The following is a 12,713-nucleotide window of genomic DNA, read 5'->3' on the forward strand; positions in this document are numbered from 1 at the left end:
TGCCATTAAAGAAATATTCAAATCTTTCCATGTTTTTGATTGTATGTTTTACAAGCATAAACGGATTCATAAAAATTGAGAATGGGATGCTTTATTTTGCCTGCAGTAACTACAACTTCAAAGCGATAAAAGATGGCAAAATGTTCTCTGTTTGGAAGATCTCCATCCTAAATTTGCTTATTTTCCAAATGTCCTCACAAAGTCAGGAAACCTGCTCCATTAATTTGGAGTTAATTCAACTTTCTTTGGACATCATACCACCTCTGTGATTGCGATAATAGTAGCTGCACTTCACCTTCTTTCCTTTCATATTTTCAGGTCATCCTGCACTCCATGCACAAGTATCAGCCTCGTGTTCATGTCATCAGGAAGGACTTCAGCAGTGAATTGTCTCCCAACAAACCAGTGCCGAGCGGGGAGGGAGTAAAGACCTTCAGCTTCCCTGAGACAGTCTTCACCACCGTCACGGCCTACCAGAACCAACAGGTATGCTGCTCACATTAATCATTTGCTGCACAAATTTGTGATCTTGCAATCTCAAGAATGAATGTAAATTCCCTGCAAATTAGAATTTTTTTTAATTCCCAGCAACTTTTCCTGCAAAACAATGGTTGAATTAGAAGAATTCTTATCAACTTTATCAATCGCCACAGATTTCCAGAATGCAACCATTTCTACCACTTTCTACTTCCTAAAACTAACCATTTGGATTATGTAGCTAATTGGCAATACTCAATTTACTGTGAAATAGCACAGAAATGCTGTGAAAAAAAGCTGCAATAATCACAAATTACCATGTTCCTCTTGTCTGCAGATCACCAGGCTAAAGATTGACCGCAACCCTTTTGCCAAAGGATTCCGGGACTCTGGCAGAAACAGGTAATTTATCACAGCATCTGTTTACTGACTGAGCAGCCGCACAATACAACCTGTTACTGTGTGTTTCATGTTACCCCACAGTGTGGCTCTGTGTGACCTTTAAGATGGAAATGATTCTCTGTAGATAGCACTTAGTACCATATGTTGCTCCATATAAAAACACAGCTGCTTTGTCTGTTGCGGAGGAACCTTCAGATCTGCTGCACTCACAGTCATTGGTAGATGTGATGACCTCTCTCTTTATTTATCAGTTTCAGTTTCATCTCATGTGTATGAAAATGCTCAAAATGCAAATAAATTGTTCATGGATGAAAATGTTAAAGAATTAATTCATCCGATTTGTGTCAGCTTTCACCTGTTTTACCACCACATCACAAAGACCAACCCTTGCCATGCTCTAATAATATACCCCAAAGTAATCCTGTTTACATTTTTAAATATTATGCTGATCGTAACCAGCAGAGGATCTTCAAGCATCAGAGACTTGTAGGAGTAAAAAGCAGCCCATGTTGACCTATCAGAGATCTGATCTCTGTAGCTACTGTTGCCCCAACTTGTAGTTACATTTTTGATGATGTGCAGGTCAGCTCTGATATGATGCCACTATGCATGTGATTGCTATGCCCCCAACAACCAAGTATATATCCACCTTTTATCTTAAATGTAAAAACATTATTAATCAACTTTTCACATGATGTTCTGTTAAATTTGTACTGTACAATATAAGTTTTTCTGTGTCAGCAACATCTACAGTGAGCTGTTAATGGATCTTAGATTTTGGTTAGAAGTGGTTCTATTTAGTTTTTTTTTTTTTTTCACTTCACAAAACTATAAAAGAAAATCATTTAATCACATATTTAGGACCTGCTACAGACTGAAATATAGCCATTAAAATGCTGTTGAAACAATGGTTACATGTAACCCAGACGTCTAGACATATTTTGACCTGCAAATCACCAAATCCTTACAGGGTTATTAACACTCTGTCTGAAGTCATGGTTTTTTATTCCACATTCTCACACACCATACAACTCAGTAAAGCCAGGGAGTCATGCAGCATCAATCATCAATCTCAAATAGGATTCTTTAAAGGGATGTCGAGTCCTAGCCCTCCTCATCCTGTCACAAACTCAAACATCACAAAGACGGGAAGCAACATACACACACACTTCAGACAACACACCACCCACGCACACATCATGCAGACAGAAACCGACAGGGTGTTGCACTGTTTTCTGTGACCATCAAAAATATGTGACATCAAACAGCACATACACACAAACTGACTGGTCAGACCCTTTCGTCACTCTGTCCGCTGTTGAAGTTATCCAGAGAGATCGCTGCTATTGTCACTGTGGAATCATAAATCATGTTGCTGAACATCATACACCTTTTGAGAAAGCTAATGATATTATTAAATATGTTTTTTGTAGTAAAGACAAGCCCCCTCTGTCTCTTCCTTACTGGTCTTCCTTTCCCTCTTCCTTCTTTCCTTCCTCTCTGCCTCTCTGTTCTCTTGATTTGCCCCTCTTTCTCTCAGTCTCTGAATTATCATATATAACATTTGTGGAGGAGCGAAGGAAGGGGAGGGGTTGTACTGAACCACCAGACCCCTCCGTGCACATGAAAGCAGCCCCCTCATCTGGTCTGCATTATTGGCACACAGATATTTGAGACATCTTTTTTCGTTTTTCAAACAATAGAGTGTTTGATTTATGAACTGGCATTAGAATTTCATTGCAGAAAAGCTACAGATGAAAAGATAACGGAATGAGATATTTGTCCGGAGAGAGAGAGAGAGAGAGAGAGAGAGAGAGAGAGAGAGAGAAAATTAATTTATCCTCACGTACTGCTTGTGATTCCTTCCCTTCAGCCCTGTTGGGATTTGTTATGATCAGATTCAAGTAGGCGCCTCACAGAATTCAAAGTGAGAACTCAGCTTCTGTCACCTTAAAAACAATTCTCAGTCTTTCTGAGTTGTAAAGTTCATGCTTTGGAGCTGCTTTTTATCTTTGATCATTCATGAATATTGATAGAGAACCAAGGCCCTGACTCTTGACCTTCATACTGCTGCTTTTGCATAACTATGGTGATTTAGGAGTTTAATTGGTCACATACTGTAAGTCACTCCGGAAACGGGGGCCTGGCTCCCATGTGGCTCAGATTAGACTTTTAATCAACAAAAACATGCATTCAATAAGAGGACTATTTTGATGGATATAAAGTGTTGTTGATTGCAATTTAATTTTGGAAAACTCTTTTCACGAATTATGGAGGAAGTCTTGTATAGTAATAATAATAATATTTGTGTGTGTATGTATATGTGTGTGTGTGTGTGTGTGTGTGTATATATATATATGTGTGTGTGTGTGTGTATATGTATATATATATATATATATATATATATATATATATATATATATATATATATATATATATAATGTAAGTGGCTTTGGCTAAGTAAATGTAAAATGCAAACTACACAAAGTAGGAGCATTAAAACCAAAGAAGAAAAAACATCAAAAGAGACATTCCAAACAACTGAAATTTACAAGAAATAAAAGCAACTTAACTCCCTCTGACTGACGTAATTTAATTGGACAGGGTCTCGGTGGTGATTGGACGTTGGCATCGGCATCAGGTATAGCTTGTGTTAATGTTGGGTGATCTGATTTGTGATTGTCCTCTGTGTGCGTTAAGTGAATGCTGTCTGAAGCAAATGTTTGCCTTTTCATTTGATTTATTGACTGGGCACGAGTTGCATATGCTTCTTGTATCAAATTGATCCTGCCTCTTCCAACTCACACACAACTCTTCAATGATGATGATGATTGAACCTGTGAAAAAAGTGAGACTCTCCTGTGTCCAGCCAGTTTAAAAGAGAGGGTGGGATTTATCTGTCATTTCAGAATGTATTGTTCATATAAAATATGAGCAAGACGTATAGGATAACATGAAAAGCTTAATCACATTTTGTAAACTTAAATCCTTACCAAGGTGGTTTAATCAGAGAGATGAGATACTGGTGTGTCTTTCTCTAATTTTTGCCCAGTCTGTCACTTTTCTGCCACTCCCCTACTTTATTTTTTTCTGCTGTTGCAGCTGCCAGGTCACGTGGGATCACGTAGTCATTTACATGTCATGTGTATATTACAAATATTACATGTCAACCAATTATAAACTGATAGGATAATTGTGTGAAACATGAAGATATATGAGCAAACAGGAGCCAAGAGCTGTGGCTGAGGGGGGGGAATTAATGGAGTGTAGGAGAAAGAAAGAATGTCCTCTCCCTTACTAAACTCTCACTGAGCTCAGTTCCTGCATTTATGTGCTTCAAAATCCTCTTTCAAGCAATTTAAATCCTCTAGCCACTTTGGTTTGCGTTACACATTGGGATAATGGTATTCATTCATTCACTTAAATATTTAAAGCCAGACTTTTTGGCAGCACATTTATATCACAGATGATATGGTTCAGGTTGTGTGCATCATTTTATAAACATTTTGCTGTAACATACCTACATTTCTGGCATGTTTGGAAATCTTTATCATGACTCAAATTTAAAGTGCAGTTTTGAGGGTTTTAACAGTGCTTGTTGTGCACAATCAATTGTAATGATGGACATGCTGATTGGGATCAAAAAGGTCAAAACTACAATAATCAAAAAGAAACAGAGAAGACACATATTACTTACCACAAAAACTGAGCACAGAACACCAGACTGAAAGTCTTAATAGAAAACAAAACAAAAGGGGAGATGCAAAGTCAGCAAATATTGTGTAGTCTCCATTTATTAATGCCAACTAGCTTTAAGTCTCAATATGAGATTATTCATTTTATCTAGATATACTTTCTGCAGTGAAGACTGCCTTTAACTAATTCATAAGAATAAAATACAATTAATTTTCATATTGAGAGAAAATTTTAAATAAATTACCTTGAAACGCAAATTTAAGATTTATCATCCTATAACAAAATAGTTTGACTTGCTCAGCCAAAATGCAAAAAAAACAGCTGCAACTAAAAGTGTTAGACACAAGAAGCTGCAAACGTTAAAGCAAGAGTGACATATTTTGTTTTCGTTGCCGCGCTTGTCTTTTAAACATTACTCAGTTAATATTCGTATCGGATATGGGTCACATTAACAATGATAAAACAAAAAACAACAACTTTTATTTGGATTTTAGCAGTAAAGTGGCTGCAGTGCGAATGCAGCCTGTTTGTTGTGGAACATTAGCAACTAATTCCACATTGAGGGGAAATTCAAAATTAATAGAGAGGGCAAACCTGCACTGCTAATTCTCAAATTAATCACTGACTTGTTTTCCTTTTTCTGACTTTCTTAATAGTGTCTTAATATAGGCCTAGGACTCTCCCAAGCTCTAAGTTATGGTAGTGTCGTCAGCTGGTGACTGGGCTTTATGGCCTGGCGGTCGGATACAGCTCATTTGTTGGGTTTTGGTCCCGCAGCAGTGTGACTGTATGAATGAGTGCAGTGATGGAGAGGGCCCGGCCGATTAGCATGGCGCACTAACGAGCTGCCATGGCCAGGGAGTTAGTGGCCCTGAGACGGGGCCGAGCAGCGCGCAGAGAAGTAAATCAAGGAGGAAGGAGAACCGTGTACAGATTCAAGATGAAACGTCACCCAGATTTATGTGCACAGTAAAAACCTGCTCCTTTTTAATGGCTCCAGTTTCCTCCAAGCAGGACTCCAGTTTCTCCCTCCCTCTCTCTCTCTCTTTCTGGTACTCTATCATCCAGTCTGGCTTATTTACCACCAACCTCTCTCTCTCTCTCTCTCTCTCTCTCTCTCTCTCTCTCTCTCTCTCTCTCTCTCTCTCTCTCTCTCTCTCTCTCTCTCTCTCTCTCTCTCTCTCTCTCTCTCTCTCTCTCTCTCTCTCTCTCTCTCTCTCTCTCATATTCACAGACCTACATTAACCAATGCCACATCCCCTTCTCTGTTCAGCCATTTTCAATATGCTTGTTCTTAAACCCATATCCATCTCTCTCCTTTTCCAGTTGTGTATTAGACACACACAGAGCCTTCATTTACATTGCACATTTTCAAAAAACAATGTTACAAAGTACGTTACAGTAAAGCAAGGATGACAGAAAAGGCTAAATTTGTCATTATGCAAGACTTCAAACAGCAACATCAGAATAAAGATGGCTTATTACAGGACTGCATGACTGAAAAATTTAAATTTCCCAAACTGTTTTTGTTTTGTTATCATTGTTATTTACTGTTGCAGTTTTTATGTCAATAAGGATTTAAGTGGAAAAATAAAACAAGTATAAAGGAAGCTTAATGAATCAATAAGACCCAGATTGTGCAAGATACAAATGAGATATTAGCCTGCCTGACAACATAAGGCTTAAAAAGCAAGCAATAAAATCTTCAAATCAATGAAAATCCATTCTAAGACTTAATAATATTCATCTCACTCACCAAACAAACACCAAACTCTATGTCTCTGTGTTCATATCATCTGGTCAGCATGCACATGCAGAGGCCATTATTGTCCCATGTTCCCTTTCTTCTTCCATCCATGGCAAGGCAAGGCAATTTTATTTACTATATATATAGCACCTTCCAAACACTACAGTTGTTCAAAGAGCTTTACAGACACAAAGACACAAAAACAGATACAGAGGTAGCCTACTTTATATGAAGCTAGATAATTAGTGTGCAAGAGATAGTAAAGTCAAGATTAAAACAATACACATCTATCTGTCAAAGTGCATTACATATGCGAGAGAGAGAATAAAGAAACAATAAAAAAATGTAAATACTGTAACAAGAGATAAAAAAGTAAAATTGATATTAAAACACAATTTAAACAATGAGACTGAAAGAGAAATGTATTGGACTGGGCTAAAAACCGAATTCAAAAGGTTTAAAATGCCTCAGAGAACAGTAATGTTTTAAGACCTGACTTAAAAGACTGTAAGGTGCTAGCTAGTCTCAGGTGCTGTTCATTGTGTTCTGAAATATTTCTCTCTGTATGCCTGTTTGTCAGGACTGGCCTGGAGGCAATCATGGAGACCTATGCTTTCTGGAGACCTCCTGTGAGGACCCTCACCTTTGAAGACTTCACCCATATGCAGAAACAGCAAGGTGTGTGAATCTGTCCCCCATTTTTCCTTTTAGATGTTTTATTACAGAAAATGTATGAAACCCATGACCCAAAATGTCATACGTTCTGTGATTGTGTTACTTACAGATGGAATTATAATGAAAATAAATTATTCCCCTTTTTGCCGGGGACCCCCTGGAACATCCTCAAGGACCCTTGGGGGTCCCCAGACCCCACTTTGAGAACCACTGCTGTAGAGTACTCTCTCTCTGTATAGAGGAAAACACATCAAACGCCATGGAAAAATGTGTCTTGTTTTCTTCTAATTCAATTTCCTTGGTTTTCCTATTGGATTTTTCTATAGTATATTTAGTTTAGGATAGTAAAAGACAACAAATGCTTTCATAAGCTTAAAAAAGTCAGGGTCAGATCCTGTGTTTGACGATTTGACCCCCACTTATGGCAGCAAACCAAAACAATTATCCCTGATACGCAAGGAGAAGAGCTAACAACATTTATTTGTTAGAGTTACAAAATGCTTTATAATGCCTTGCTTACTATCAAACACCTGACAGAACACAACTTTTCTGTCCTTTCCTCTTCACAAAGACACATTAGAGCCAACTGACCCCATTTTGTTCCCCCAAAAAACTCACACGGGATAATCTTCATTCTTGTGTTGTAGCACTGTCTGCTCTTGACATGAAGAAATGAATGGAAACCGAAAACAATAGTTATTCTTGTGATTCATTATTACAACCACAGTTATTACAAATGAACATAAATATGGTATGATTTGCTGCTAATTAAGCAACATAGTGTTTTTAAGCTTAGTAACAAGGTGATCAATTACTGTATAGTTAACTATCTCCAAATCTCTTAGCATGACCTTGGTTCCTGTGCTGTCCCAATCTGAACTCTCCCTCTGCATATTTTCCCTGCATATATCACCACACACTGCATCAGCTATGGTTGTCCTTTATTTGAGCTTGGCCATGCACTGCTCCTCTGGCAGGTCGGCCGGCGTCTGCTGAACTTTTCACATCACGCGCAGCCCTTGAAAATAAAATCGTTAAACAAATCCTGTGGCTTTTGGACGGCTCCGCTACACGAGTCAGCGTCAACCTGGCCACCTCCCTTTGTCTCGACTCCAGCACCGGCACAAGGTCTTAGTCACGGCTTATATCAAGGGCCACGCCGCTTTAAAACAACTCTGTTTCCTCACCGGCCCTATCTCGGTTACCTCTGGAGGTCCAATGATGTGACGCTCTGTGTTTTCTGAGCAGGCAGACATGTGTTTGTTATCATTAAACTCCTCCAAACTGATTAGGATTTAATCAAAGTTCTTGCATCAGCAGTGAACCCTGTGTCACCCTGAAAGGACACTAGTGTACGTGCACAGTTTGCATTGTGCATTGTGCATTGACTGTGCCTTTGCCCTTATGGCACCATATAGCCTTTTCCCTTCAAGTAATCAACCGTTCCCCCTCGGCACTGAAGCGCCTCGAGCCCTTCTAACCAGAGGAAAACATGACATAACCAAACTATCTTCCTCTCCTTTTTCCTCATATATGTCTACCTAGCTTTCTCTCTCTCTCCCCCTGGTTTTTATTTCTCTCCTTCCATGCAAGGCCCCCCCATCTCCTCACGCTGCAGCAATATTATCGAAGTCATATGGTGTAAAATAGAACCCCAGCCAACAGAGTCCTGGATTATTTAGTTATGCCTCCTCCTCATTCTGAGTTCAAACTGAATTTCTCCAACAGCTAGATGAACCCTGGCCAAATTCTCATTAATAGAGAAATATGCAATTGATATCCCACAGCTATCATTTCACTCTGAAAGGCTTGGCTTAGTGGATACAATTTGTGCCAACAATGTTTTTTGTTCTTTTTTATATATATATATATATATATATAGACACACACACACACTGGTTCAGCTGTGGTGGAAAAGGGGGATAATGTATGTATACATATTATACACACATACATATGTACATGTCAGTGGCTTTCTATTGAGGAAAGGACTGGGGATGTGAGGCGGCTCTGTTGACCAGACATGGTCAAAACTGAATCCATATTTATCTCCACATACCAGCGTTTTCTTTTATGATACTCTTCGTGACTTTGTATCCAGCAGTTTTGAAGAGTAAGGCCCTGCAGTTAGTCTGGGGGGTAGGATTTTGAAAAAGTCCATGTGGATCAATATGGTTATATATTAAGTTAGCGACAGGTGAATTCATAGTGTAGCTAACTGCTTACTTTATTAGTCAGACTCAGTGCATGTGCAAAGTCAATGAACTGAAAAATGTTCTCATTACTGCATTCTGCTTCAGTTTGCTCTTCATGAAGACAGAGATAAGGACGACATATGCTCAAACATCTTGATGATGAAGAATTTGGACAAAAACTTTGTGCATAACAGATGATTTCTTGTTTACATTTTAGAAAATAAAAATGTCTTAAATGAACATTTATACATTCCACCTGTGGGAGATATTTCTCCTGTGCTGCCACAGGGTTGAAAGGATGTGAAGGTCTGGCAATAGGAGACTAATAGCTCCCCACAGGGAAATGCTGTTTGTTTCTAGCTACCCTCCGCAGGGAGGTCAGAGCTAGACAGGCAGACAGGCATTCATGTCACTTTCCCATTGTATCAAATTTTCAAAGGTTTGTCGAGATGTCTTACAACATGGCAGCCGAACCAGTTTTCTGTGCTAATTTATAAAAATAAAAAAAGGAGATTATGACAATGAGCGCAATTTGATGTATGACATCCATCATGAGCACTTGAATTGTGACCTAAACACAGCATCACTGCCTTGCTCATCATTACTTTAGCATGGACGAATCTTGCCAACATAGGGAACTAAAGCTTTTAGTTCAGAGGTCTATTTCTCTCTTCATCCATATGAAAGTCTTTGAATTATGCCCATTTTTGCACTGATTGAAACTCAACTGAATCTGGTCTTAGAACTGATTATTTAAATGCTCTTGACTAAGATGAAAACACTTGTCAAATGGAACTGTATTTCACTTTCTCTGTATTTGTGTTTTCCAGGTGGAAGCACAGGCACTTCTCCCACCACATCCAGCACAGGAACCCCCTCTCCTTCTGGTGCGGCACACCTCCTGTCTCCTTCCTGCTCCCCTCCGACCTTCCACCTCGCCCCCAACACCTTTAATGTTGGCTGCAGGGAAAGTCAACTCTGCAACCTGGGCCTGTCAGAGTATCCAGCCTGCGCTCGCAGCAACATGGCGGCCCTGCAGGGCTATGGCGGCCTTGCTGACAGTTCCTATGGACGCCTCCAGGCTGCAGGAGGTGCTGTGGCCTCTGCCCAACCCTCTGAATCCTTCCTGCCACAGAGGACTTCCTCCTTGATTGCTGCTGGCATGCAGGGCAGCGCTCATGCCTCCCTGACCGGCGGAGGGAGTGGCAGCGGCACTGGAGGCAAGATGGATGCCTACAGCAGCCAGCTCAGCTCCTTCCCAGCCTCGCAGCTTCAGTACGTGATGCAGGCAGGAGGTAGCTCCAGCTCTGCCTCATCCTCTTCATCTGGATCCTCCCCTTCCTCCGCCCACATGTTCAGTGGGAGCCACCACCACGTGCAGCAGGGCTCCTACAACGCCTTCTCCCTGCACAATCCTTACAACCTGTACGGATATAACTTCCCCACCTCTCCTCGCTTGGCCGCCAGTCCTGAGAAGCCCCAGGGAGGTTTGCTCTGCTCCTCGTCTACTGCCGGGGCCTTCGCTGAACGCCAGTACCTGTCCAACGGAAGCATGGACACTATGCACATGATCGGCAACACCACCAGTGGCCAGCAGGGCAGTAGCTCCTGTGATGGACGTCAATATGGATCCTCCTCTCAAATGTCCATGCACATGGTGTAGAACCTGGTACTGAACCTCGCAGTCTTCCATGTTTCTAAAGTCTTTCAGCTAAAAAGCTAAATTCTAATCTCTGAACCCGGTTTGGTGTTGATGTTGAGCCAGTGTTTTTACATGAAGAGTTAATGTACAGAGGTACAAAACAGCCTTTCAGAAAAGGATTTCATCTCATGTTTTTGTTTTTAAAGACACTCCACCACTTACACAGCATTATAGAGGGAGTCAAAACTATTATTTAATTATCTTTGTATTATTAAAATGGAAATTGGGACTGCAACCAGACTCTTACTGTTCCTAACAGGAAAGAAACAACAAACTCAGATTGTAATAGGAAGGAGTGGTTGGAGCCCACATGCTCTGTTTCAGAAGGGATTATCAGTTGGGAAGCAGATAAGGTGCAATAATAGCAAAACTCTTTTCAAGTGACTCATTTTTTTGGGACTCTAGTCATGACATCAAGTTAAAGAATCTTCACTGTGATCCAAAAGTTTTTACTTCATGCAGCACTTGTGCCGTTTTAGAAATGCGAAGGGGTTAGTGGTTTGCCGGCATGGTCTGAGGTTTTCGCTGGAATGAAAGAGACAACTGGACATGGTCATGGAATGACTCACTGCTCTTCATACATACAGGAGATGAAGTATCTGGACGCTGTGGTGGCCAGTTGATGTGCCAAACAGGGTGAATACAACTCATGGATGTAGTCAGTCAAGGAACTGTAGGATTGGTTAACAGAGGAACTCAGTCTTCATCCTAAAAACTCGCAGCGGGCGTACATGAGAGTCCAGGACTCCACCACACAACTTCATCAACCTGTTATCCTCATAGACTGGAATGGCTTCACTTTTTTGAGTGGATTATGTTTTTAAGCATATATAAGATGGCGAATGCAATCAATAACGTAAGCTTAAAAGTTGTTGTGTGAAAAGTTATAAAAGAAGCAATAGCAAAACAGAGTAATTAAAATATGTTTTGGTGTGTTGTAGAGATGTGTATTTAAGTGCTGAGCAATATAACAATTTTACAGGCCAATCTGTTTGGAAAATAGCAAAGTAATTCTTTTTTTGAGACATTTAAAAAAATGTAAATACAGGTGCCAAGCACGTAAAAAGCTCAATAAACGTTTTAATTCATGTACATGGTTTTGATTTTTTCTCTTTGTTAGCAGTTTTGAAAACATACTTGATATTTAAGGCAATTATTCAGCAGAAATAAAGTGTTAAATAAATAAAGTACTGTTGTTTTCCAACTCAACAGAAAGGGAAATTATGTTTTTATTGGTGATATGCTGTGAAGAAATTTCCCCCAAAACTCAGAGGAAACAGGAGTTGCTCATAAATAATCATTTGGAGCACATAAGCAAAACAAATTATAGTGTTTACTGTAGGTAATCAACAAAATAATGATACTTTTACATGCTGGATGTTCTACATTTCACAGCTATTTACTGATTAAACTATTGAAAATGACTGATAAATTATTATTTTTAAAACATGCCTTTTTGACTACAATAACAGTGAATTACATGATTATTAATCATACAAGAGAGTGTTCTCTGCTTATAAAACACACATCTGCTCTGCACCACATCACAGGCATGAGCTTCAAACGCTGACGCAATGCATCGATCATAAACCAAACTGGAAGAAAAAGACCCAAAAAAGACAAATTTTATCCCCGCTGGTTCTGTTTACTACAAGGAATATGAAGAATAAAGCTCTTGTGCCAACTGCACTCAGCCACACTGCTGTTGTGCACATAAATATGGCACCTGTTTAAAGAGACAGTGAAATCCCCTTGTAATCATTTGAACCTCCAAAAGAGGGAAAACATGCAGCATTCAGGATCATAACTAGTCTAGCTT

General features: G+C 39.7%; 1 protein-coding gene across 2 annotated transcripts in view; it reads left to right on the top strand.

The window, feature by feature from the left end:
• The window catches only part of tbx15 (T-box transcription factor 15), a 34,931-nt gene extending 22,945 nt beyond the window's left edge, over window positions 1–11,986 (top strand). For both annotated transcript variants that reach the window (XM_038721198.1, XM_038721199.1), the window contains exons 5-8: window positions 319–486; window positions 815–879; window positions 6,903–7,000; window positions 10,023–11,986. In XM_038721198.1, the coding sequence (XP_038577126.1) occupies window positions 319–486; window positions 815–879; window positions 6,903–7,000; window positions 10,023–10,855 (1,164 nt within the window). In that variant the 3' untranslated portion in view covers window positions 10,856–11,986. The remainder of the gene's footprint in view (window positions 1–318; window positions 487–814; window positions 880–6,902; window positions 7,001–10,022) is intronic.
• Window positions 11,987–12,713: the final 727 nt, after the last annotated feature.

This window comes from Micropterus salmoides, unplaced genomic scaffold (genome assembly GCF_014851395.1).
Source record: "Micropterus salmoides isolate LMB-PRFRI ecotype aquatic unplaced genomic scaffold, ASM1485139v1 Ms_hic_scaffold_15, whole genome shotgun sequence".
Taxonomy (NCBI): domain Eukaryota; kingdom Metazoa; phylum Chordata; class Actinopteri; order Centrarchiformes; family Centrarchidae; genus Micropterus; species Micropterus salmoides.